The 23288-nt window shown below is 47.7% G+C and overlaps 1 protein-coding gene across 1 annotated transcript; it reads right to left on the bottom strand.

The window, feature by feature from the left end:
• Nucleotides 1-14589: 14589 nt before the first annotated feature.
• Nucleotides 14590-17524, bottom strand: ATP5IF1 (ATP synthase inhibitory factor subunit 1). Its single transcript, XM_056123485.1, has 3 exons — nt 17365-17524; nt 17163-17254; nt 14590-14860 (listed from the first exon to the last, which is right to left on the bottom strand). Exons 1-3 carry the CDS (start codon nt 17449-17451, stop codon nt 14707-14709), a joined length of 333 nt encoding a protein of 110 aa, XP_055979460.1. The 5' UTR covers nt 17452-17524; the 3' UTR covers nt 14590-14706.
• Nucleotides 17525-23288: the final 5764 nt, after the last annotated feature.

The following is a 23288-nucleotide window of genomic DNA, read 5'->3' as shown; positions in this document are numbered from 1 at the left end:
TTAAATTCTCCACCTCCTGTTGCCATTCTCTCTGGACTCTTGCATCAGCTATGTTGAGGCCACTGATTGGCTGAAGCTTTTTTTTCTTCCTCAATCACATTCCAGTTCTGAAGATACATCTAGATTAGATATATAGGATTTGAAGTGGTTTTTTTTTTTTTTTTTAAGTTTCCTTGGTTTCAAGCCCCTTCAAGCGATTTAAACCCTAGTGGGATTTTCATCAGTCTTTTAAATTCTCTGTGAAAAATGTAAAATCCTAATTTCTGGAACTATTTTATCATGATAGCCCCGACTTTACTTGGGGGCTGTGATTTATTACCCCATATATTATTTCCTGGGTCTTTTCTGTATTGTTCTAGCCACTCCTCCACTCCCATCATAAAAAAAAAAAAAATTCCTGCCTTGGGGGAGCTTTCAGGAAAGCAGACCAACTCCAACTGGTTTGATAAGGCCAAAGCTAACTCACGGTGACTGACTCTTTCGCACATCCATTCATTTAATTACTGTGTTCATTACGTGGGCACTGTGCTGGCTGCTGACAAGCCTGCAGCTGTAACACTGCACAATCAAAACTGAAATTTTTCCCCAGGCCTTCAAGGGGAACAAGTGCTTCAGGGGGCAGGATTACCCAAAGCCTCTCTGAAACCCAGCCCACCGGTCAGGCAACTAAGCTGCTAGTCTTTTAATTATGGGACCCCATAAAAGTGAATTTTAATTTTCAGCTTACTTTTTGTTTTCTTACCTGTAAGACAAAGGAATTGATTGTCATGTGCAAAGGGTTGGTGCAGGGAGATGAGGCTACTTCAGTTTCTTCGATTAAATTGAGAACGGATACCTTCAGGATGAAACTCTCGTTCATCCCTCTTAATAAACACATTACGGAAAAGGACTCGGTTTAACTGGGTGCCTGTTGGATAATTTACTCAGCATTTGGTCTTGTAGGCTGCGTGAGCCCTTGGCACCCTCTGCAGGCAGGATCCTGCTATAACTCAGGATGGACTGGGGAAGAAAAGGGTTCTGATGGGAGGGCCGCCCCAGATCCTTCACAGGAATTGTCAGCGTCCTTTCCTCACACACCCCGACAGGCCCCCGCAGCCTGGCAACAATTACATAAAGTGTTTGCTGAGGATCAGCCTCCTGCTAGTGGGGACCAGACTCACAGTCCTCCCGGTCTGAATGTACTTCGCGTTGATTCTGTTTACTTCTGAGCTGAGGACCAGAGAGGGGTCATCAGCTAAGGTCCTTTAGAAAGTCTCTTGCTACCTACTCGTGGATCCCCACACTTCCATTCTTTTGGCATTGGTGTTTCTGTTCCCCCACCCCCATCCCTACACCTCCACTCCCAGAGGCCACTTATGTCTGTCTCCGTTTATCTCAAGAGCATCTTCCAATACTCAAACTGTCCCACCTTTCTACCCCTGCAAGATCTCCCTCCCCCCACAGACACATACCGTCTCTACCAATGTTGGATTTGAAATCAGGTTATCAAGAGTTTGTTTCCAAGTTTGGGATTTTTGGGTGGTGGTGGGCTTCAAGGGGAACAAGTGCATTAGCCAGCAGGATTAACTAGAGCCTCTCTGAAACCCAGCCAAATACCTCTGAAAGCCCTTCTTGCCCACTAGTCAGTTGCCTTTTGTGGAGCCAGGGATTGAAGCGGACCTCCTACCTCAGCCTTCTGCAGGCAAGCATGACCACTGAGATAATTCTCTTGCTGGATTTTTCCTATTTCTTTCTAGTTGCATGAATTGGGCAAGTCACTTCATGTCTCTCAACCTGTATTGTTGTGCAAAGTGGGGTCTGTTGTGAGCTGGAGAGGCAGTACAGCGGATAAAGTGCTTGCCTTGCACACTTTGGAGCCGGGTTCTAACCCCCAGCACCTCGTATGGTCCCCAGAGCTAGCCAGGCGTGATCCCTGAATGCAGAGCTGGGAATAAGCCTGAGCACAACTGGGTATGGCCCAACCCCCCCCCCAAATAAAAGGGGGATGATGTTGTGAAGATGAAAGCTAGTGCAAATAAATCCTCTTTAACAAGCCTCGACGCAGATCCAGTGCTCAGTAAATTGTAATTATTTGTGTCGCTGTTATTTTAAAGTAACTTCGTGAGTGACTGGCAGAGAGTGGTTTCAAGAAAGCTGGGTATAACCCGGAGTAAGTAAAACAGAACACAGAAACCTGGCTTTTAGCAGGAACTGAACAAACGGCGGTTAGGACTGTTGCTTTTTTGACCCAAGGGCGCCGGGTACATTTGCAGACCCAACATCTATCGGGGGCGAAAGCTGCAGCGTTTACTTGTTTTTGCTCAGCAACAGGCTCCTTTGACGTAAACGGCGGGCGCCAATCGGCAGGGAGATGGGCGGGATTAGCTGGCAGCCAATGGCAGCCCGGAGCGGCGCAGCATTGGCCCGAGCTGGTTTCCAGGCGGCTAAGGGAAGCCAAGCCCCGTGGCTATTTTCGGGGCCAGGGAGTGTCTCCAAATTCCTCAGGCTCTGCAAAACCATCCGGGAGGTGGGAGGGGGGGCCGGCCCTTGCCCCCGCCTCCACGCCTGGGGCTGCTACTAGCCGTCGGTTTATTCCTTCGTCCCCCTTTTTCCTTTCTTCCTTTTTAAAGGTTTTTTTTTCTTTCCAAATTGTATTTATTGCGAACATTTGGAAAAGTCCAGAAAAAGTGTTTAAGTAAAAAAAAAAAAAATCCGAAATGACCCCCCTCCACTTTGTGGTTCTTTCCCCTCTCCCCATGCTGTCTGTCGTTAGCCAAGCTTGTATTACTCTCCTTCCGTGTTCTGTTGATGTCAAAGCGTAAAACGAAGCGACCAAAAAACCCCTTCAAGGAAACTGATTAAAGTGTTAAACAGGTTTCTCCACACAATGAAAAGCGCCGAGGAGGTATCTCTGCTCTTCTGCGTAGGCGGGCTGTGAAAAGGTGTGCAGGATATTACGTGAGGTTAAAATAACAACAGAAGTTGCACAATGATACATCTAAAAAGATGTCATAGATAACTACTTGATTACATGGAGGCAACAAAACCTGCAACAGTTTCCGGTTACCCTTGGGGGTGGGGGGCAATAGAGATTTTTATCCCTTTACATAAATCATAATAATTGCATAAAAAGTCATGCTGTAGGGCTGAAGAGAGTACAAGGATATAGGTGCTGGCCTTCGGCACTGGGGACCCCATTCAGTATGTCCTCTGAGCAGCACCAGGTCCGGGACCAAAAACCAAAACAAAAAAAGTATTGGGCCCTCGGCAATGGCTCTGTGTTAAGTGGCTAAAAGCTCCTGCTTTGTGAAGCCCAGAATTTCATCCCTGGTGCTGTAGGCAGTTCTGCAAACCAGCCTTCCGGGTGCCACACACACACACCCCAACTTGGAGGAGTGTGACCCCCCAGCAAGTACAATGTGAGCACCACAGGAGCCTGGGTGAGCACTGCAATGAGAATGGGCAAGTTCCACAGCCAGGTGTGTCCAGCCTTGGTCACTTCAACAGCCACAGGGAAAGTATTTGCTACTCTCTTAGCCTTTCCTGATTGTATTCTCTCAGCTGGTGGAGGCTCTTGCTTTGAAGCTTATTGTTGGTGATTGATGGGGTGTAGTTGCTGAAGGTTAGGCTGACTGTGCAATTTCTTAAAATAAGACAATAGCTTTGCTGTATCAATTGACTCTTTTATAAAAAAAAAATTTCTGTAGCATGTTGCTGTTTGATAGCATGTTATTTGCAGTAGAACTTTCTTTGTTGTTTTTCTCCATCAGATTCAGTGGTGCTCAGGGATCTCTCCTGGCAGTGTTTGGAGGACCATTTGCTCTGCTGGGGATCAAACTAAAGTCAGCACTTGCCCAGCAAGTGCTTTAATCTCTCCTATCTCTCTGACCCCACACATTTTGATCTACAGTCAATTCTCACTGACCCTGCTACTGCTTTATCAACCAAGTTTATGCAATACTCCAAGTCTTTCCTGTTCCTTTCAACAATGTCCTTAGGATCATCATGAGAAGAAAATTCCAAAATTAACATTCTGAATTAAAATAAAAAAGTAATGTGGAGTTACATTTACAGAGACTATAAAACCTAGCTCCCAGAAGCACACGGCCGCGACATCTTATTATCTCATTCTTGCTTTGGACAACCTGGCAGGCTATTGAATGTAACCTGCCCACACGGCAGAGTCTGGCAAACTCCCTGTGGCCCATACCCAATATGCCAAATACCAGTAACAATGATGGGTCTCATTCTCCTAATTTTGAAAGAGCCTTGAATATGGCACTTTTTAAAATCTCAGGGCTAGGACGAAGGAGATGTTACGGGTGCCTGCTCAAGGCAATCGATGAACAACAGGATGATCGTGAATGTGGAGTTAATGCCCAATTCAATCAGCTTAATCAATGGCTGAATAAATAGCAGTACTCCTACATTATAAAAGAAAAAAAGAAAAAGAAGAAGAAAATTCCATCTCAAGAAACCACTGTCTTTGCTTCTCTATTAGAAGTGCGGTGTGTGTGGGGTGGGAGACATGGTCTAAGGGCTAAGGCACACCTTTGTGTGTAGGCGCCCTGCGTTTGATTCTCAGCGCTACAGTGTTCCCTGAACGCTGCAGGGAGTAAGCACTAGGCTGGGATTAGTCCCTGAGCACTGCCAGGTGGGTCGCCTAACAAAAACCCAAAATCAAGTTGTAGCCTGAGTGTTTAGCAGTTGAGTGCATCTTCAGACTCCAAATCTCTCTCTCTCTCTCTCTCTCTCTCTCTCTCTCTCTCTCTGATTTTTTGGTAACTGCTGGTGGTGCTGGGGACTACTCCTGGGTCCATTGTAGTAGTTAGTCCTTGGAGCTTTCTGGGCACTCGCTGCACTTCTAATCTTAGTTCTCTTCTTACTTTAACCACATTTGCTTCCTACATGGAAGCCTTTCCTTTGTTTGGGGATGATACCACACACTCCACACCCCACACCTCTTGCCCTGGTGCTACTCCCTGCAGGTGCTCAGGGTCCTGGGTCACTCCCTTTAGTGCTGGGGGACCATGTGGTGTGGGTACTGAAGCTGGGCTCCAGCAGCAAAGCATGTGCTCCAGCCCTTTGAGCCATCTCCCAGGCCCCACATGAGAGTCTTCCCTCAAGGTCATCCAGGAAGGTTGGACCATCCTCTAGACTCCTGCTAAGGTTGATGATTTGACATCTCCTGTGTTCTCAGCTGCATCTAGATTGCAGCAGGCTTCCCTGAATTTCAGCATACTTTGCTCAGAACCATTGATAGGATCACTATGGATGGTAGCTATATCCTTGCAGAAAATGTATTTTTGAGCTATGAGGAGATGGAGCACATGTTTCATATTCAGGAGATGCAAGTTTGGTCCCCAGCACGGTATGGTCCCTGAGCCATGTGTATGACACACACAAGACACACATACACATACACACAGACAGACACACAGATACACACACACACACAGAGACAGAGACAGAGAGAGAGAGAGAGTGCTTAGGCCTTGTTGTGAATTAGGCTTTGGTTTAAAGGAAATGTTGTTGCTGATTTGACCTTTCTTACTTAACCACTAAAACTTTCTCCATATCAACAAAAAGGCTATTTCACTTTCTCATCATTCTGTTCCCTGAATGAACATTTTGTTTGTTTGCTTGTTTTTGGGCACCCCATCCAGCAATCCCCAGGGCTTCTGGCTCTGTGCTCAGGGATCACTCTTGGCTGGGCTAGTGATTATATGGGACGCCTGGGATTGAGTATGGATTAGTCACACAAGACAAGTTCCTTACAACCCCGATGCCCCACCCCCATATCTCTTAGCCCACAGAATAGCATCTTACATTTCCTTCAAGAATTTTCCCCCTGCAGTTACAACGGCTGTCACAGGAACATAAATTTCAGCCTATTTGGACTTAAAACGTACCTTCCTCACTAAGCTTAATCATTTCTACTTTGGATTTAAGGCAGAAGATGTGAATTAGAGAAGTAATTCAATGCATGCTTTTTCTGCAGGAGCCCCAGGTTGTCTTTTCTTCTTGGGGGAGGGGGGACTTTAAAAAATTGGCCACACAGTGGTGCTCAGGGCTTACTCCCGGCTCTGTACTCAGGGATCACTTCTAATGGGGTTAGGGGGACATATGTGGTACCAGGATTGAACTGGGGTTGATCACGCACAAGGCAAGTGCCCTAACCACTGTACTATCTCTCCAGCCCCAGAAGACCCAGGTTTGATCCCCAACACCATATGGACCTCAGAATTACACCAAGCTAGGAAGAGTCCCTGAGCACTGTGATCATGGCCCAGAAACCAAACCAAAACAAAAAAGATTAATTAAAAAGAATACATGGGGCTGGAGCAATAGTACAGTGGGTAGGTAGGGTGCTTGCCTTGCACATGGCTGATCGGGTTCAATCCCCAGCATCCTTGAGCACTTCCAGGAGTGGCTTCTGAGTGCAGAACGAGGAGTAACTCCTGAATACAGTCTGGTATAGCCCCCAAACTAAAATAACAACAACAATAATAATAATCATGTCAGAGCCTCGCAAGCTCCCCGTGACGTATTTGATATGCCAAACACAGTAACAAGAAGTTTCACGATGGAGACGTTACTGGGCCTGCTCGAGCAAATCGATGAACAACGGGAGGACAGTGCTACAGTGCTAATGATAACAATAACAATATAGGAGAGAGAGTAAATAATATAGGAATTTAGGTGCTCAACTTGCACACAGTAGACTAGCCCCAGTTCAATCTCCAGCCTCACATATAGTCCCTGAGTACTGCCAGGAGTGATCCCTGAGCACAGAGCCAGGAGTAGGCACTGAGCACAGCCAGGTGTGACCTGACATGCCCTGCCCCCTGAAAAAATCATATGGCAGAATAATAATGAAAAATTAGGAGAATTTGAAATATTAGAATTTCTAGCACATGACCCAGAGATACTATGACACAGGATATTGACAGGACAAATATGCCATGAGATTTGCTTGAGGTAGGCTGCCACAGTCGGAACTGTCCATGTACAAAACACGACTCGGCGAAGGCACAGTCAATGAGGGAGGCGCAGTTAAACGCACTGTGTGGGCAGTTGACACAAGAAGAAAAGGCTCTGTTTTGTTTGGTCGTCACACCAGCAGTGCTTGGGAGTCACGCCTGGTGTTTCTTGGACCTTGTGGTGCCAGGGGTTGAATCTGGGGCTCCAGTATGCAAAACATGTGCTCCAGCTTTTGGTCTGTCTCCCTGGCCCCTGAGAAATGGGTTTTGCTGCAGTCCTGGAGGCTGGAAGTCCAGGATGGAGGTATGGGCACTGTCAGGTTCTGGGGGACTCCCTTGCTGTCTGCAAATGCCCTCTTCTCCCTGTGTCCACACGAAGCAGGAGGAAGTGCTCACTCTGGTGGTTGCTGCTGCTGCCTTTTCCTTTTTTTTTTCTGGTCCCAGGGATCAAACCCAAGGCCTCAAATATGTGAGGCATATGCTGTATCTCTCAACTAGCGCCTTGTCTTCTCAACCCCCCCCCCCCTCAGTTTTTGGCCCACACCCAGTGATGCTCAGAGGTTACTCCTGGCTCTGTGCTCAGAAATCACTCTTCCTGGTGCTTCGGGGACCATTTGTGGTACTGGGATCAAACCCAGGATAGCTGTGTGCAAGGCAAGCACACCCAACCTCACTCCATTCCCCCTCTTCTCTTTTTAAACAGGACTCTGCTCTTCCCTTTGTTTTTGCTGTTATATCTGCCACGAGCATGATTGCACAGACTTTGTTGCATGCTTCTTGGGATCGCACACTAGTGGCAGTGCGAGATGGCACCCTGCAGTTGCAGAGCTGGGAATCCTGACAGCAAAGCTACTGAACACATGGGAGGTGTTGGATTGAACCCTCAACCTCCCAGGCCTCATGCATGCAAGGCAGACACAGTGCTGCTGAACCCTATGGGGCCTCTTTGGTCTTTGTTCTTTTTGTTTGTTTGTTTGTTTGTTTGGGGAGCCTTGCCCAGCAGGGCTCAGGAACTACTCTTGGCTCTGTGCTGTGGAATTGCCTCTGGAAATGTTGAAGTGCACATGGTGTCTGGGATAGAACTTGGGCCTCCAGCATGAGACGCAATGCCCTCCGACTTGCTGACCTGTCTTTCTGGCTCCAGTGTTTCTTATAAAGGTAAATATATGCCATCATGAGGCCCGAACTCCCATTTCCTGTTGCAGACCTACATATGACTAACAGACCCCTGTCGCCAGATACTGTCACATTTGGGGTTGGGACTTCAACACATGAATTTTTGGAATATACAATTCAATCCAAAGTCATGCCTACAATGGGCCTGGAACTATGCTTTGGTAAGGATGTATAGCGCTAAATAATTATCCCCCCCCCCCCAAAAAAAGAGCTAAATGAATATGTAGTGTGAAGTCGACATTGTAGAAATAAAAATCATTAGATGTTAGAAATCTGAACATACTAATTTCTAAAAGAAGTTGTGATTTTATTAAAACCGTTTGTCACTGTAAAGTTCTGACCGGATGGTGCTCAGGGACTACTCCTGGCTCTGAGTTTGCTGGGGATCTCTCCTGGTGGTGCCCTGGAGAGATACGAGGTCTGTTGCATGCAAAGCTGTGCCCCGACCTTGGATCCATCCGAGCCATCTCCTGTCAGCCGGTGCTGCTGTTAAACCTCTCCTTCCAGGAGGGCCCTTTGAGTCCAGAGTCTGGCTGGAGACTCTGCCCGGTGTCCTCCTCCAACATTCTGGACTCACCTCATATTACAACACTTCCTACGGTTGTTTCCATTTGTCTTTCCCAGCAAGCTGTGGGTTCCTTAAGGACTGGATTGATGTAGTGATTATTTTGTAGTTGTATTTCCTGAGCGATATTCCATGCGGCTAGGATATGAAAGGTACTAAGTGTTTGTGGGGTCAGCACAGTTATACAACAGGCTGAGCACATGCTTTGCATGTATGAGGTTGGGGTTTGATCCCCAGTACCACATACCCTACTTTCAACAATTATCACTCTCCATCCCCCTTTCCTTAGCACAGAACCAGGAATAGCCCCTCTGCCCACACCACAGGGTGTGGCCCAAAAATCTTTCCCCAAAAAGCAAACAAACAGCAACCACCATCAAATAAATGTTTGTTTTAGGGCCACATCTAGTGGTGCTGAGGGTCTGCTCTGGGTGCAGTGCTGGGGAGCTGCTCTCTTGATGTGTGGATAACCATATGGTGTGGGAGTTCCAACCCAGGACTCACCATGCACGCATGCAGTGTTTCATTCCTTCAGGCCTTTTCCTGGTTCCAGAAATGCAGGTTTGTTTGATTAGTAGGGGTTGGGGAGGGTTGGAGCGCACACCTGGTGGTTCTCAAGAGGCTGTTCCTGACTCTGTGCTCAGGAGTGTTCCCTGGCAGTGCTCGGTGGTGATGGGGAGTTGAGTTGGGGGTGGTGGGATGCAAGACTAGCGCCTTAACTACTCTATTATCTCTCTTATTCCTTAAATACAAATCCAAAGAACTACATTTTATGACTCTGGAAATGAGATAGAGCATATGCAGTAATGTAAATATTCATCCCGCCAAATGTAAGATGACCCAGGGTCTTCTTGATGGGAATTAGACAACTGGCATCTTTCTCAGAACCAGAGGCGGGAACTGGATGCTACAGGGGTTCAGGCACTTAGCTTGTGTCTTGCTAACCCTGGTTGAAATCCTGACACCATATAGAGCTGGGACTAGATCCCGAGCACTGCTGGGAGTGGTCTCGACAAACAAGGTAAAAAAAAAAAAACACCAGAATCTGAGCCACCCCTGCTCTATGGTGCTACGCTTGGTGAACAGAGCGTGGCGTGAACTTCAGCTGCCCCATCTCATCTATGAGGTGCCTTGTGGTGTGAACAAGGTGCCTAACACCTGTGGCAGATACGGGAGGTTTCAACTCTGATCACAGATGGGAAAAACCTCTAGCTTGAAAATACTCATACCCAAGAAGGTCCCTGGGGTCTCAGAGATATGAATTTTGTCCCGAAGCATTGTTTCAATGTAATTTTATTATTTTAATTATCTTTTGTATTGGGGCCACCTGAGATTTTTTCAGGGACTACTGTCTCGCCTCCCCCTCTCCCCCTCCGCCCCCAGATCAATGCTCAGAGATCCCTACTGGAGGTACTTGAACCTGGGCTTCCTTCATGCAAAGCACATGTTCAGTCTATTGATCTATCTCCTTGGTGGGCACTGACTTCAGTTGAAGGTTCCCTGGTGGTATTTCAACGTGCAACCTGAACTCTAACTTCAAACTTACGTGAAAATCTCAAACAGGGGCTACAGTGATAATATAGGAGGTAGCGCGCAGGCCTTGCATGTGGCCAACCGGCTTGGATTCCCCAGTCCCATATATGGTCTCCTGAGCACTGTCAGGAATGATCTTGGAGCACAGCCAGTTGTGTCCCCCACACCAATTTTTCTTTCTAAAGAAGAAAAATCTCAAACTGGGCTCACGTGCAAAAGTACTTCTACCCCCTAGGCCTGGGTAGAGATGTTGGCGGGCTCACATGGCAGCCAACATGCCAACCTGTGGCACCAATGCCAACATCGGTGTCGGTTTGTCAGTTCCAGGAACCTTTGCCTTTCCCACCTGTCCCTGGATGGCTAGGCCTGCTCTTCCCCGGTGCCCCAGCCTCGGCATTGCCAGTGCAACTTGAGATGGTGGAGCAGGAGTCAGAAGTCAAGCCTTTGCTCGGTGTGTGACCTGGGGGTGGGTATTCTACAAGTCCCTATTTCAGTTACTTAAGTTATCAATAGCCAAGTTATCAATGAGCAAATGGTATTAAAGTGCTCCCTTCATATAAATAATTATGCAAAAAATTTTAAAAATTATCATGCAATTGTGAAAGAACTTCATTGTATAAAATTCCAGAAAATAACCTCTCTTCAGGGATCAGGGAGATAGTACAGCTGGAAAGGCGCTTGTACTGCATACTGCCAATCCTGGTTCAATTGCTGACACTGCCAAGAATCCCCTGGGCATGGCCAGAGTGGCAGTCTCTGAAGCACAGAGCCAGGAGTAAGCCCTGAACTCCACTGCGTGTGTAGCCCCATAAAAGCCACGAAAAAAAAAAAGATATTTAAAAACTAATCCAGCTGGTTAGGACATGGCTTCTGGAGAAGCCGTGCAAACAGCACTCGGAGCTTCCTTGGTGCCCCCCATTCCTGACTGTTAAGGCTTCCTGACAGTCAAGGCAACAGCCCTCTTTTTCCTGTTCTTCCCAACCAACAGTCCTGGATTCAGTTACTTATAAACAAAAGGGATTTTAATTAATACCATATGTGGCATAGAATTTTCCAAACTGTATTCAGTGGAATGCTTTGTTCTAAAATGATCATACACTTTGCAAAAGAAGATTAATTCATTCCTCATCTGTGGTCCTCAGGGGCTACTCCTGGTGGTGTTAAGAGAGGCCACTAGGTGTGGTTCCTGCATTCAAAGCACGTATTCCTATTCTTTGAGTTACCCTCTTGGTGTCTCATATTTTGTTTTTAGTTTGGTTTGGGGGCCACACCCAGCTGTGCTCAAAGTTTACTACTGGCTCTGTGCTCAGCGATTACTCCTGGCTCTGTGCTCAGCGATTACTCCTGGCGTGGTGCTCAGGGAACCATATGTGATGCTGGGAATTGAACCTGGGTCGGTCATGTGCAAAGCAAGTGTGCTGCACCAGCCAGTGTATTATCTTTCTCGCCCTCATATTTTTATATTCCAAAAAAGCATTCATACTAAAAACTGTCTTATTCTTATAATACTTAGTAATCTACCTTTATAAACAAGTGTTCTATGTCTCCAGAATGCTAGACAATTCCATGAGAAATTTCTTTCACATATCAGTGTTCAAACTGCAGCGAACATCAGAAATATTTGTGGAGAGGCCAGAGCAATAGTACAGTGGAGAGGGAGTTTACCTTGCACACGACCGACCAGAGATTGATCCCTGCCATCCCATATGGTCTTTGGAGCACTACCAGGAGTAATTCCTGAGTGCAGAGCCAGAAGTAACCCTTGAATATTGCCAGGTGTTACCAAAAAAGCCCTGCCAGAATTTTTTTCCCCAAAATTTGATACCATCAATTGTCATAAAGCATCAAGCCGTATTGCAGGGCTGAGCATCACTCCAAGGGGCACCAAGCCCTGGGACTCTGCTGAGTGTGACCCCTATAAAAAGAAAAGGCCTGAAAGTCACCTAAAAAAAAAGAAAAGAAAAGCCCATGACTAAATCATTTCCTGCATTCATCATTGAGGTCTTTTCGCTTCTAGTACTGAGAGTCTCAGCACTCACAGCTTAGGAGTGTCCCTGAGTTTCTATCAGCAGCATCCAGGAGCAGTGTACTGGACACGGCCGTGTTAAATGTCTTGTCTGCAAGGGCAGTCAAGGACATGACCAAGCATTTATCACTCAGTGGCCTAAAGGCCTCTGGTTAGTAATATGCCTTCTAAGAAACGACTCATCACAATTCTACGGCAAATAATCTAGTAAGTGAACTAAGAATGTCTTACTAATGACCTAGACAGTATTTCTATCTTGCCTTCATCACGACAGAAATGTTTGCCTCAGTATGGTATCTTAAAAGACTATGAGATACCTGGTTTTCACACAGTTCAAGTTGTCATATATTACGCTGCTCCAAAAATCCTTCGTTTTTGGAAAGGGGGGGGCACATCTGGCAGTGCTCAGGCTGATTCCTGGCTTTGCTTAGGGATCACACCTAGTGGGGCTCCAGGACCGTAGGTGGTACCAGGGATCAAACCTGGGTCAGGCATGTGCCAGAACAAGCTCTCTCCCTGCTGTACTATCTCTCCGGCTCATTCATTTAATCTTTTAAAGAAGTCACTTGAGGGGCTGGAGCTATATAGTACAGCGAGTAGGGCATTTGCCTTGCACATGGCCGACCCGGGTTTGATTCCCTGCATCCCATATGGTCCCCCTGAGCACTGCCAGGAGTAATTCCTGAGTACAAAGCCAGAAGTAACCCCTGTGTATCACCAGGTATAACCCAAAAAGCAAAAAAAAAAAAAAAAAAAAGAGCATGAATTTTCTTTTGCTTAAGAAGTTACATAACTAGGTTTCTATATATAATTCAAACAAATCCTTAATGTTTTACTAGCAGCACACTTGATAAAGCAAAAATGATAATCTAGAAAAATTATTTAACAGTCTTGGATTAGGAGTAAAAAATCTGGATTCCATGGGACTGGAGTGATAGTATAGTGGGTAGGTTGTCTGCATGTCGTTGACCAGGATTAGATTTTCCAGCATCCCATATGGTCCCCGAAGCAATGGTAGGAGTAACCCCTGAGCACTTCTAGGTGTGGCCACAAAACAAAAAAATCTGGATTCCAAGTGTTAACTCCAACATACAAAGTGACTATAGATGCAAATTTCTATTTCAATTCTCTCAAACTGTACAAGTGTAACTAGTTCACATGGAGCTCTCAAAGCCATTTTACAAGTGCAGATGCTTTACTTCATACTTGGTGGTACTCAGGGATCACTCCTGATGGTGCTCTGGGGATCATATGGGATGCCATGAATTGAATCCCGGTCAGCAGAGTTCAAGGCAAATATTTTACCTGCTGCACTCTCTGGACCCTCCCTGAACTGGCTTTTTTTGTGTGTGGTGCTGGGATCAAACTCAAGAGCCTCACACTTGGCTAGGCAAGTGCTTCATCATTTGATTTTGGTAGGCACAGCAGGTAAGACGTTTGCCTTGCATGAGGCCAACCTGGTCGGCCCAGGTATGATTCTTTCGCGCCTCTCGGAGAGTCCGGCAAGACGGCAAGCTACCAAGAGTATCTTGTCCACACGGCAGAGCCTGGCAAGCTACCCATGACGTATTCGATATGCCAAACACAGTAACAAGTCTCACAATATTACTGGGCCCACTCGAGCAAATCAATGAACAATGGGAGGACAGTGCTGCAGTGCGGTACTACAGTGGTTCTGAATTTACTCCCTGCAGCATTCAAGGTAGGGGATCAAATCTGGGCCTTCGGGATGCAAAGCACATTCTCCAAGCCTTCAGAACATCTGTTTCTAAATTGCTTTAGTATGTGTGTGTGTGCGCACGCGTGCACAATCTGGCTGGGCTGAGAGGCCTCTACCAGCAGTGCCTAGAAGTCTCCTGGTGGTCTCAGGGGACCACATAGTGCTGTGAACTCCCTCACACTAAATACTTTTTTACATCAGGTGGTGCTTAGGGCTTACTCCAGGCTGTGTGAGAGGTCACTCCTGGAGGGGATGAGGGAGTCATATGGGGTGTCAAGGACCAAACCCAATTCAGTTACATTTGCAAGGCAATCACTCTGCCCACTGTACTATCTCTCTGGCCCCTGGATTAGGTTTTTTCCCCCCCAACTCTTCCAACTTTCTCTGAATTCCAACTGGCGTCAGATATGGGTAAGGACCTTTTCTGTTTTCTGTGCCACTCCCCCTTCCATCCCAACACACACACACACACACACACACAGAGCATATCTCTGCTTTAAATTCTGGGAGCTCCCTATTCTAGCCCTATTCGATCCATTTTAGCAGTTTAGAAATGTATGTCCCCCTACACACATACCTATTCCAGATAGAATAATTAAGACACTGCCACTGGTGCTGATTTATTATAGTCTGTTAATAGCACACATATCAATACAGAAAATAAATGGGAACTTCACTGAAGGGAGCAATGATTTGCAGCCATTCAACAGGTAAGTGTGTGCACTTAATCATCATCCTCATGTTGTTCTTTTAAGGTTTGGATCTTCTTCTTGTGCCTCTCAATTTCTTTCTGCAGACGCTCAATCTCCTTCTTATGAAGAGCAATCTCATCTTCATGGTGCTTCTTCAAGGCTGCCAGCTGTTCTTTAGATCGTGCTCTACAAGAACACAGTGGCTCTGCTTAATCCCAATCCTTCGCTCAAAGAAATCTCTTAATATAACCCACAATAGCTCCCGATGGCAAAGAACAGGATCCCAATCCCACGGGAGGCTTGCTGGTCATCCTCTTTTACCTCTTCAAGCCTCACCACAGAAAGAACATTCTGCCTTAATCTGTTGCAATGTTGGGCCAGAGAGATAGTACAGGGGTTAAGTTGCTTGCCTTACATACAGTTAACTTTGGTTCCATTCTTAGCACCACTATGGTTCCCTGAGAACTGCAAGGAGTGATCCCTGAGCAAATGTAGTATCCCTCTCTCCCCTCACCAAAAAAAAAAAAAAAAAAAAAAAAAAAAATCCAGGAGATGAGTAAACTAATGTCTGAAAATCTCTTATCCATTAACTATTCCCCTTCAGATACTCTTTGAAGTAGAAAACTCTGTGGAGATATATAACATAAATCCTTAAGATCACTAACACCTGCTTTTCCGGGGGAGTTGTTCTGTTTTGAGGAGACATCTGGCAGGGTTCAGGAGCTCCTCCTGATTTCACTGCTTACAGTGGGGGACTTACAGCAGTGACCTGGGACCATGTGGATGCCAGGGACTGAATGTGAGCCTCCCACATGCAAAGCATTTATTTCAGTTCTTTTGAGCTATCTCTGGAGCTTTCTGGTATGGCAGGTGTCGTGGCAACAGTTCTTCAGAGTGAGCAAAAGTGGGCAGGGAAGATGGCTCAAAGAGCTTAAAGCACATACCCCCTGGTTAGATCCCAGCATTTGTGATCCCATGAATACAATCCACTTCCACCCCATAAACACCAAGCTGGGAGTAGCCTCTGGGCACTGCCAGAAGTTGTCACAAAAAAAAAAGGAGCAAAAGGAGAAGCAGATCAATTCCATATTGCTTCTGCTGTAGCCAGAAATCAATTAAAAATAACATCTGGTAAAGAATAAGAAAGTCGGGTCAGAGACAGTACAGCAGTAGGGCATTTGCCTTGCACGTGGCTGACCCAGGTTTGATTCCCAGCATTCCATACGGTCCCCCCAAGCACCACCAGGAGTAACCCCCGAGCATCGCTGGGTGTGACACAAAAAGCAAAAGAAAACAAAAAAAGTCCACCCCAAAACCAAAAAAAAATAACTGGGCTGGAGATAGTGCAGCAGGTAAGGAAGGTGTGCATTCCCCTTGCACACAGCCTAGCTGGGTTCACTCCCCAGTATGAGTTGTCCCCTGAACCAAGCCAGGAGTAAGCCCTGAGCACTGCTGTATGTGTTTCCAGAACATAAAACCACAAATAAACAGACCCAGCCCACTCCATAGCTTTTGTTTTTGAGCCATACACGGTCCATTTGGGATACTGGGGATTGAACCCAGGTCAGCTGTGTGAAAAACAAGCGCCTTACTTGCACTACCCTCTCAGGTGGTCTCCACCTCATTATCAGTATTATCATTTTTGAAGGGAGCACATCTGGTAGTGCGTGGGAGTCGGCTGGGGAGGGGTAGTCACATCAAAAGAGCTGCGGATCTAACAGCTTCCTGCATGCAAAGAATGAGCTCCAGCCATATCTAGTCCAGAGACTAGGCTGGCAGGCCGGTTGGATTGGGTTGCTTTGGGCTTGTGTGGGCGCGGTGGGCTGGGCTGCAGCTGGGCAGGGCCAAAAGGACCAGGAAGGGGGAAATTCCAAAGAGCTGCTGCCACCAGCGCCTAGGATCCCACTAGCTGTGGCTGAGTGAAAAGGGCTGGCCAGTTGGGGCGTCCATCTCTGCAGGGCATGACAGGCTACAGCATGTGTGTGTGTGTGTGGGGGGGCGATAGGTGGACAGTACTGCAAGGTCAGGCCAACAAATTGCCGAGGGGTGGGGGAGGAGGTTCGGATGACGCAGGGAGAATCCACGCCTGGGGGTGGGAAATGATTCAGCAAGAAAAGTGTCGGGATCTGGGTCTTCTGGAGACTCGCCTGGTCCTCCGGGTGGGAAAAAAAAAATTGGGTCTGGGGGTCCTGACTACTGGGGGCACCCTCGGTAGCGGCAGTAGGTCAGCAAGTGTTGGGCATAATGCGGTCCAGGGCATCCACAGCGTCCTGTTTAATTAGTGCTGTGTTTAGGGGCCACACCCGACAGCGGTCAGGGGCTCCCCCAAGCTCGGGGACGCTCTCCCGGCATTGCTCAAGGGGATCCGGAGGGACCGGGATCTAACGGGCCGGCCCGTCCAGCTCTGCGGCCGTTCGGCCGGCCGAGTCCTGGGCGGCGGGCAGAGGGGAGTGGCCGTCCCGAGGGCCTCGGGCCCCGCGGGTCTCACCGGAAGTAGCGCTCCTCTTCGGCCTTCTCTCTTCTGGCGAAGGCCCCACCGCCCTCCCGGATGGAGCCGTCGTGGGAGTCGAATTTACCAGACTTGGGGGAGAGAGAAAGCGACATCGGTCAAGCGGCTCCGGGGTGGAGGACACGCGCGCCTAGCTGCGGGTGGGGGTGGGGTGGGGGGGGTGGACGCTGCCGCGGCGTACCTGATCGGATTTGAATCCTCGGGCTTGCAAGGCCCTCAGGCCGCACACGCCGAGCCGCAACTGCGCCGCCAACGCCGGGGCTGCCATGGTCGGATGCTGCACCGCGCCGGTTACTGGCGCAGGCGTCGCAGCATCACCGTGGGCGCTAACAGCGGGGATGGCGGGCAGCCAATCTTTTCGAAGGGGAGGCGGGACGTTGCTCGAAGTGACGAATCGTGAGAGGAAGGGGGCGGGATTCCGGTGGCTCCTAGCGAATCCTGAGCGAGAGGCAGGTCTAATCGGAACCAATCTTTTTGGAATTCCGTGGCTAAATCATTGGAGAGAATGATAATGAAAAGGGACGGAGAGGTTCTGCAGCCTAGACTTCCGCTCTTGGAGTCGTCAAAATGATTGTGGAGTCCATCCCAGTTTCCATCTCAGTTTCAGTCCAAAGGTTTGGTTTGGGTTTGGGGGCCACACCCTGCGGTGCTGGCCCCGTAAAGTTAGTAAACAAGCAAAAAAAAAAAAAAGGGGGCTATAGTACAACGGGGTAGGGCACTTGCCTCGCACGCGGCCGACCCGGATTCGATCCCAGGCACTCGGCACCCCTGCGCCCCCCATTCCCAACAGGCCAGGAGTGATCCCTCAGCGCAGACTCAGGAGGCAGCCCTTGAGCATTGCCCTAAAATTCAAAACAAAACAAAACAAACATGCAAAATAAGCCTTCCCTTTCCTGGACTGCTAGCCTCCAAAAGAAGGTAATAAAGGTCAGGGTTGTCCTGCAGGGACTAAAACGCTTGCCTTGCATGAGCCAAACCCCTGCTAATCCCACGGCCTCTCTACTCCCTCCACCCAACCCCTCAACAGAATCAGAGTGACTCCTGAGCACGGAGCCTGGAATACCAAACCAAAGCAAAAAAAAAAAATCACAAAAGATTGGCATATAGGTGTTGTCAGGGGCATATGTCCAGGATATTCTCATTTAGTTAGCATTGGGGGCAATGTTTTGTTTTTGGACCTCAGGACTTTCTGTTGGCTCTGTGCTCAGGAATCATTCCTGGCGGGCTTGGGGAAACATGGGGTGCCAGGGATTGAACAGGGTTAGCCATGCATGGCAAGTGCCCTACCTGCTGTACTACCTCTTCAGCCACCCACACTAGTTACTTCATTCATTCTTTGCTTTTTTCCTTCTTTTTTTCTACTCCTTCCATCCTTTCTTCTTCTTCTTTTTTTTTTTTTTTTGCAGTGCCAGGATAGACCCAGATCTTCTGCATGCAAGGCAAGTACTTATCACTGAACCACATTTCTGCTCACGCCCAATTGCCTCACCCACCCTTTATCTTCTGAAGTTAACAGGGCCTTGATCCAGTAGGCACTGCATTTTTATTTTTTCGTTTTGGGTCACACCCAGGGATGCACAGGGGTTACTCCTGGCTTTGCACTCAGGAATTACTCCTGGCAGCGCTCAGGGGACCAAATACGATGCTGGGAATTGAACCCGGGTCGCCTGCTAGGCAAATGTCCTACCCACTATGCTATTGCTCCAGCCCCAAGGCACTGAATTTTTTTATACCTGCGATGCATTGATGTATTATAGAATGGGCTTGATAACTTTTAGTGTGGAATGAAGTCCAAAGGCGCTTAAAGTCCGGGGGAAAAACTTTCCTTTGAATTTCCTTTTTTTCAACCATTTAATGTGAACAAGACATTAATAGTATTTACTTTCTGGAAATTTATGGCCTTTACCAACATCTGAAGGTTCTTTTAATTTTTTTTCTCTTTTAGATGAGAACGGGCTAGATTAACTTTTATTGTATTATATTGTATTTAGGGCAGGGAGGGCGTTTTTTATTTTGTAGTCACATTTGACCTTGCTCCGGCTATTCTGGCTCTATGCTTAGGACTGAGGTTGGAGTGGGGCATAACAGGATATGGTGCCCAGGTTTGGAACCAGATAGATGGATGAAGGAAAGTGTTTTACTGCTGTACTATTTCTCCAGCCCCAGAGTACCTGTTTTTATTTATTTATTTGTTTATTTTTGCTTTTTGGGTCACACCTGGCAATGCACAGGGGTTACTCCTGGCTCTGCAATCAGGAGTTACTCCTGGCGGTGTTCAGGGGACCATATGGGATGCTGGGGATCGAACCCGGGTCTGCTGTGTGCAAGGCAAACACCCTACCCTCTGTGCTATCTCTCCAGCCCCCCTATTTATTTTTTAAATAAAATCATATAATTTTTGGGGGGGCCAAAGGAGGTTGGTCCACATCCTGCATTGCTCAGGGTTTAATCCTGGCCCTGTGCTCAGGGATCGTTCCTGGAGGTGCTCAAGGGACTGACCACATGTGGTGGTAGGGATCAGACCAGCATGGGCCACATTCGAGGCAAGTGCCTTAACCTCTATGCAATCTTTCTAGTATTAGGATGTTTTTATTAATCATCTTTTTAAAATTAAAGTATTTTAGGGGTAAAGGATGTAGCTCAGTGGCAAAGCACTTGCTTTGCATGTGTGAGGCCTTGAATTTGAGTCCCTGCACTGCAAAAATAAGTAAAATAAGGACCACCGAGATAGTGCAGAGGGTAAGGTTCTTGCTTTGCACACAGTCAACCTAGGTTGAATCCCTGGCACCCAATATGGTTCCCTGAGCACTGCCACCGGGAATGATCCTTGAGCACAGAGCCAGGAGTAAGCTCTGACCACCATTGGATTGACCCTAAAATAAGAATAAAATAAAAATTTCCTCCCCCTTTCTTCTTATTATTGATCATATTATTATTTATTATGCTAACTGAAGTTTGTGTATACTCTTGGCAGTGGTGCTTGCACTTAATTTTTTTTTTCTTTCTTTCTTTCTCTTCCAGGAGCTGGTTTTTATAGTCTCTGAGTCTTGGCTGTTGATGGGATTAAAAACCAGCTCCTGGAAGATAACAGTGCATTCTCCTGCCCCCGCACCTGGCTGTCCTCGCTGGGGCCCCTTGGAGGGGAGCGGGTTGAGCTTTCCTCCCCGCCCCGACCAGGGCTTCGGCAGCCAAAGACCTCCAGGACCAGCCACCACCATGCTGAGACCACTCTCTGCACACATGAAGGTACAGACAGAGGGACAAAGTCACGCGAGTTCCGGGCCGAGATCTCCAAGCCTACTTGGATTGGGGCCGAGCATCCTCCACCCAGATCCTCCAATTTCCAGTAGGCGGGGGTCACACCCACCAACTGGCCCCCTGGCGCCGTGTAATCCCATCAGCGGCCAAGACTCAGAGACTATAAAAACCAGCTCCTGGAAGAGAACAGTGCAGTCTCCTGCGCCCACGCCTGGCTGTCCTCGCTGGGGCCCCTTGAAGGGGAGCGGGTTGAGCATTTGCGGCCGCGCGACATCTTATTATGACATCTTATTATCTCATTCCTACTTTGGACAAACTGGCAGGCTACCGAATGTAGCCTGCCCACACGGCAGAGTCTGGCAAACTCCCCGTGGCGTACCCAATATATGCCAAATACCAGTAACAATGATGGGTCTCATTCTCCTAAAGAGCCTTGAATATAATCTCAGGGCTAGGATGAAGGAGACGTTACTGGGGCCTGCTCGAGGCAATCGACGAATAACAGGATGATTTGTGATTTGATTTTCTTTCTCTTGGGCTGGAGCAATAGCACAGTGGGTAGGGTGTTTGCCTTGCATGCGGCCGATCCGAGTTCAATTCCTCTGCCCCTCTCAGAGAGCCCAGCAAGCTACCGAGAGTATCTCACCCACATGGCAAAGTCTGGAAAGCTACCCGTGGCATATTCGATATGCCAAAAACAGTAACAACAGTCTCACAATTTGTTGTGCCCGCTCGAGCAAATTACTGGTGCCTGCTCGAGCAAATCGATGAACAACAGGAAAACGGTGCTACAGTGCAGTGCTTTTGTACTTTTAGTAATAAGGCACACGAGTTATGACTGTGGTATGGCCAGAAATCACAGGGTCATAGATCACAGACAGGATAACTGCAAAGTTCAAACAGTAGAGTTTTCAGGCTTGCCCATGTAGGACACAGGGTTTGAACTTGTGACATATACTAACAGGGTAGTTGATTTGAATCCCTGCACTGCCCCTCCTGGCCCTTAATTTTTTTTTTTTGCAGTGTAGATATCAAATTCAGGACCTCATATGTAGAGCAAGTGAACCATATGTAAAACTAAGTGAACATGTGTACTAAATTCTCATCATCTTCCATTGTCACTGTCACTGTCCTCCTGTTGTTCATCGATTTGTTCAGGTGGGCCCAGTAAAGTCTCCATTGTGACAATTGGTACTGTGTTTGGCATATAGAATACTTCACAGGTAGTTTGCCAAGCTTTGCCATGTGGGCGAGATACTCTCAGTAGTTTGCCGGGCTCTTCAAGAGGGGCAGATGAATCAAAACTCGAGTTAGCCATGTTGGCGGCTTGCAAGGCAAAGCAAACGCCCTACCGCTGTGCTATCGCTCCAGCCCCATCTTCCATTAATCATCATTTTCTTTGTTTTTTGTTTTGGGGCCACACCTGCTGGTACTCAGGGCTTATTCCTGACTCTGCTCTCAGAGGTCACTCCTGACAAACTCAAAGGACCATACGGGGTGCTGATGATTAAACCAGGATGATCCCTGTGGAAGGCAAATGCCTACCCACTGTACTATTGCTCAGGCCCCTTCATTAATCACCTTTTAATCGCAAAAATAATAATCTTGTATGATTTAGATGGTGGGCTGGAGCAATAGCACAGTGGGTAGGGTGTTTGCCTTGCACGCAGTTCGATTTCTCTGCCCCTCTCAGAGAGCCCGGCAAGCTATCAACAGTATTTCACCCACACGGCAAAGCGACCGTGATGTATTCGATATGCCAAAACACAGTAACAAGTCTCACAATATTACTGTGCCCGCTTGGGCAAATCGATGAACAATGGGAAGACAGTGCTACAGTGCTACAGTCTTATTTTGGGCTGGAGCGATAGATAGCACAGCGGGAAGGGCATTTGCCTTGCAAGCGGCCAACATGGTCGACCCGAGTTCGATTCCTCTGCCCCTCTCAGAGAGCCCGGCAAGCTACCAAGAGTATCTCGCCTGCACGGCAAAGCCTGGCAAGCTACCCGTGAAGTATTCGATATGCCAAACACAGTAACAATTGTCACAATGGAGACACTACTGCGCCCGCTGGAGCAAATCGATGAACAACAGAAAGACAGTGACAGTGATTTAGTTGGGAGGAAATGTTTCTGGGACACATTTTCAAATGTTTATTTGAAATGTTCATTTCAGGAGTCAGAATACTAACTGCAGGCAAGGCACACTTGCTTTGTAAGCATCCATCCAACAAGGTTTCAATTTCCAGCACCTCATAGGCTCCCTGAGCCCATCTCAGCGCAGAGCCAGGAAAGGTCTCCAAACCAAACAGAAAACCCAACCCCCGACTCCCGTCAGCTTCCCCCCCACAACCGTACAAAACACAAGCAGAAGGTTAGAAATTAATCACTCTTAAGCACCAAAGAGTGGTGAAATTCGGTGTGTTTTAAAGCAGCATCTCTTTTTTAATTTGTTCCCGTGTGTGTCTGCGTGCCACACCCAGCAGTACCCAGGGTTTATACGAGGCTCTGCACTCAGGAGTCACTGGGGGGCTCGGGGGATCATTAGGGGTGCTGGGGATCGAGCCCATGGTTGGCCACGCGCGAAGCAAGAGCCCTATCGCTGAGTTAGGGCTTCTGCTCCTATAAAGCTGTTTCGGAATTAGAGGGTCGCGCAACACGTCAAACGTACCATAATATTCATTAAAAAAATGGCACATTGTGTACTAAGGTAATTAAGAATCAATGGGGTCGTTGTGCGTGCTGGAGCTCCAGCCCTGTAAGTCCCCCGGAGCGACAACCACCTTTCCCACGCCCCCAGCATCCTTCAGGGAATAAACAGGACGTGAACATTGCCAGGGGCGGTCCA

This window comes from Sorex fumeus, unplaced genomic scaffold (genome assembly GCF_029834395.1).
Source record: "Sorex fumeus unplaced genomic scaffold, SorFum_2.1 ptg000047l, whole genome shotgun sequence".
Taxonomy (NCBI): domain Eukaryota; kingdom Metazoa; phylum Chordata; class Mammalia; order Eulipotyphla; family Soricidae; genus Sorex; species Sorex fumeus.
The sequence above is the reverse complement of the archived record's forward strand: the minus strand, read 5'-3'. Positions and strand labels throughout refer to the sequence as shown.

Bases quoted from the DNA above. Each gene is read 5' to 3' on its own strand.
- ATP5IF1 (XM_056123485.1), bottom strand. From the start codon at position 17,451: ATGGCAGCCCCGGCGTTGGCGGCGCAGTTGCGGCTCGGCGTGTGCGGC. The intron at 17,255-17,364 runs GTACGCCGCGGC...CTCTCCCCCAAG, and splicing joins GAGGATTCAAATCCGATCAG to TCTGGTAAATTCGACTCCCA. The intron at 14,861-17,162 runs GTGAGACCCGCG...GTGTTCTTGTAG, and splicing joins GAAGAGGAGCGCTACTTCCG to AGCACGATCTAAAGAACAGC.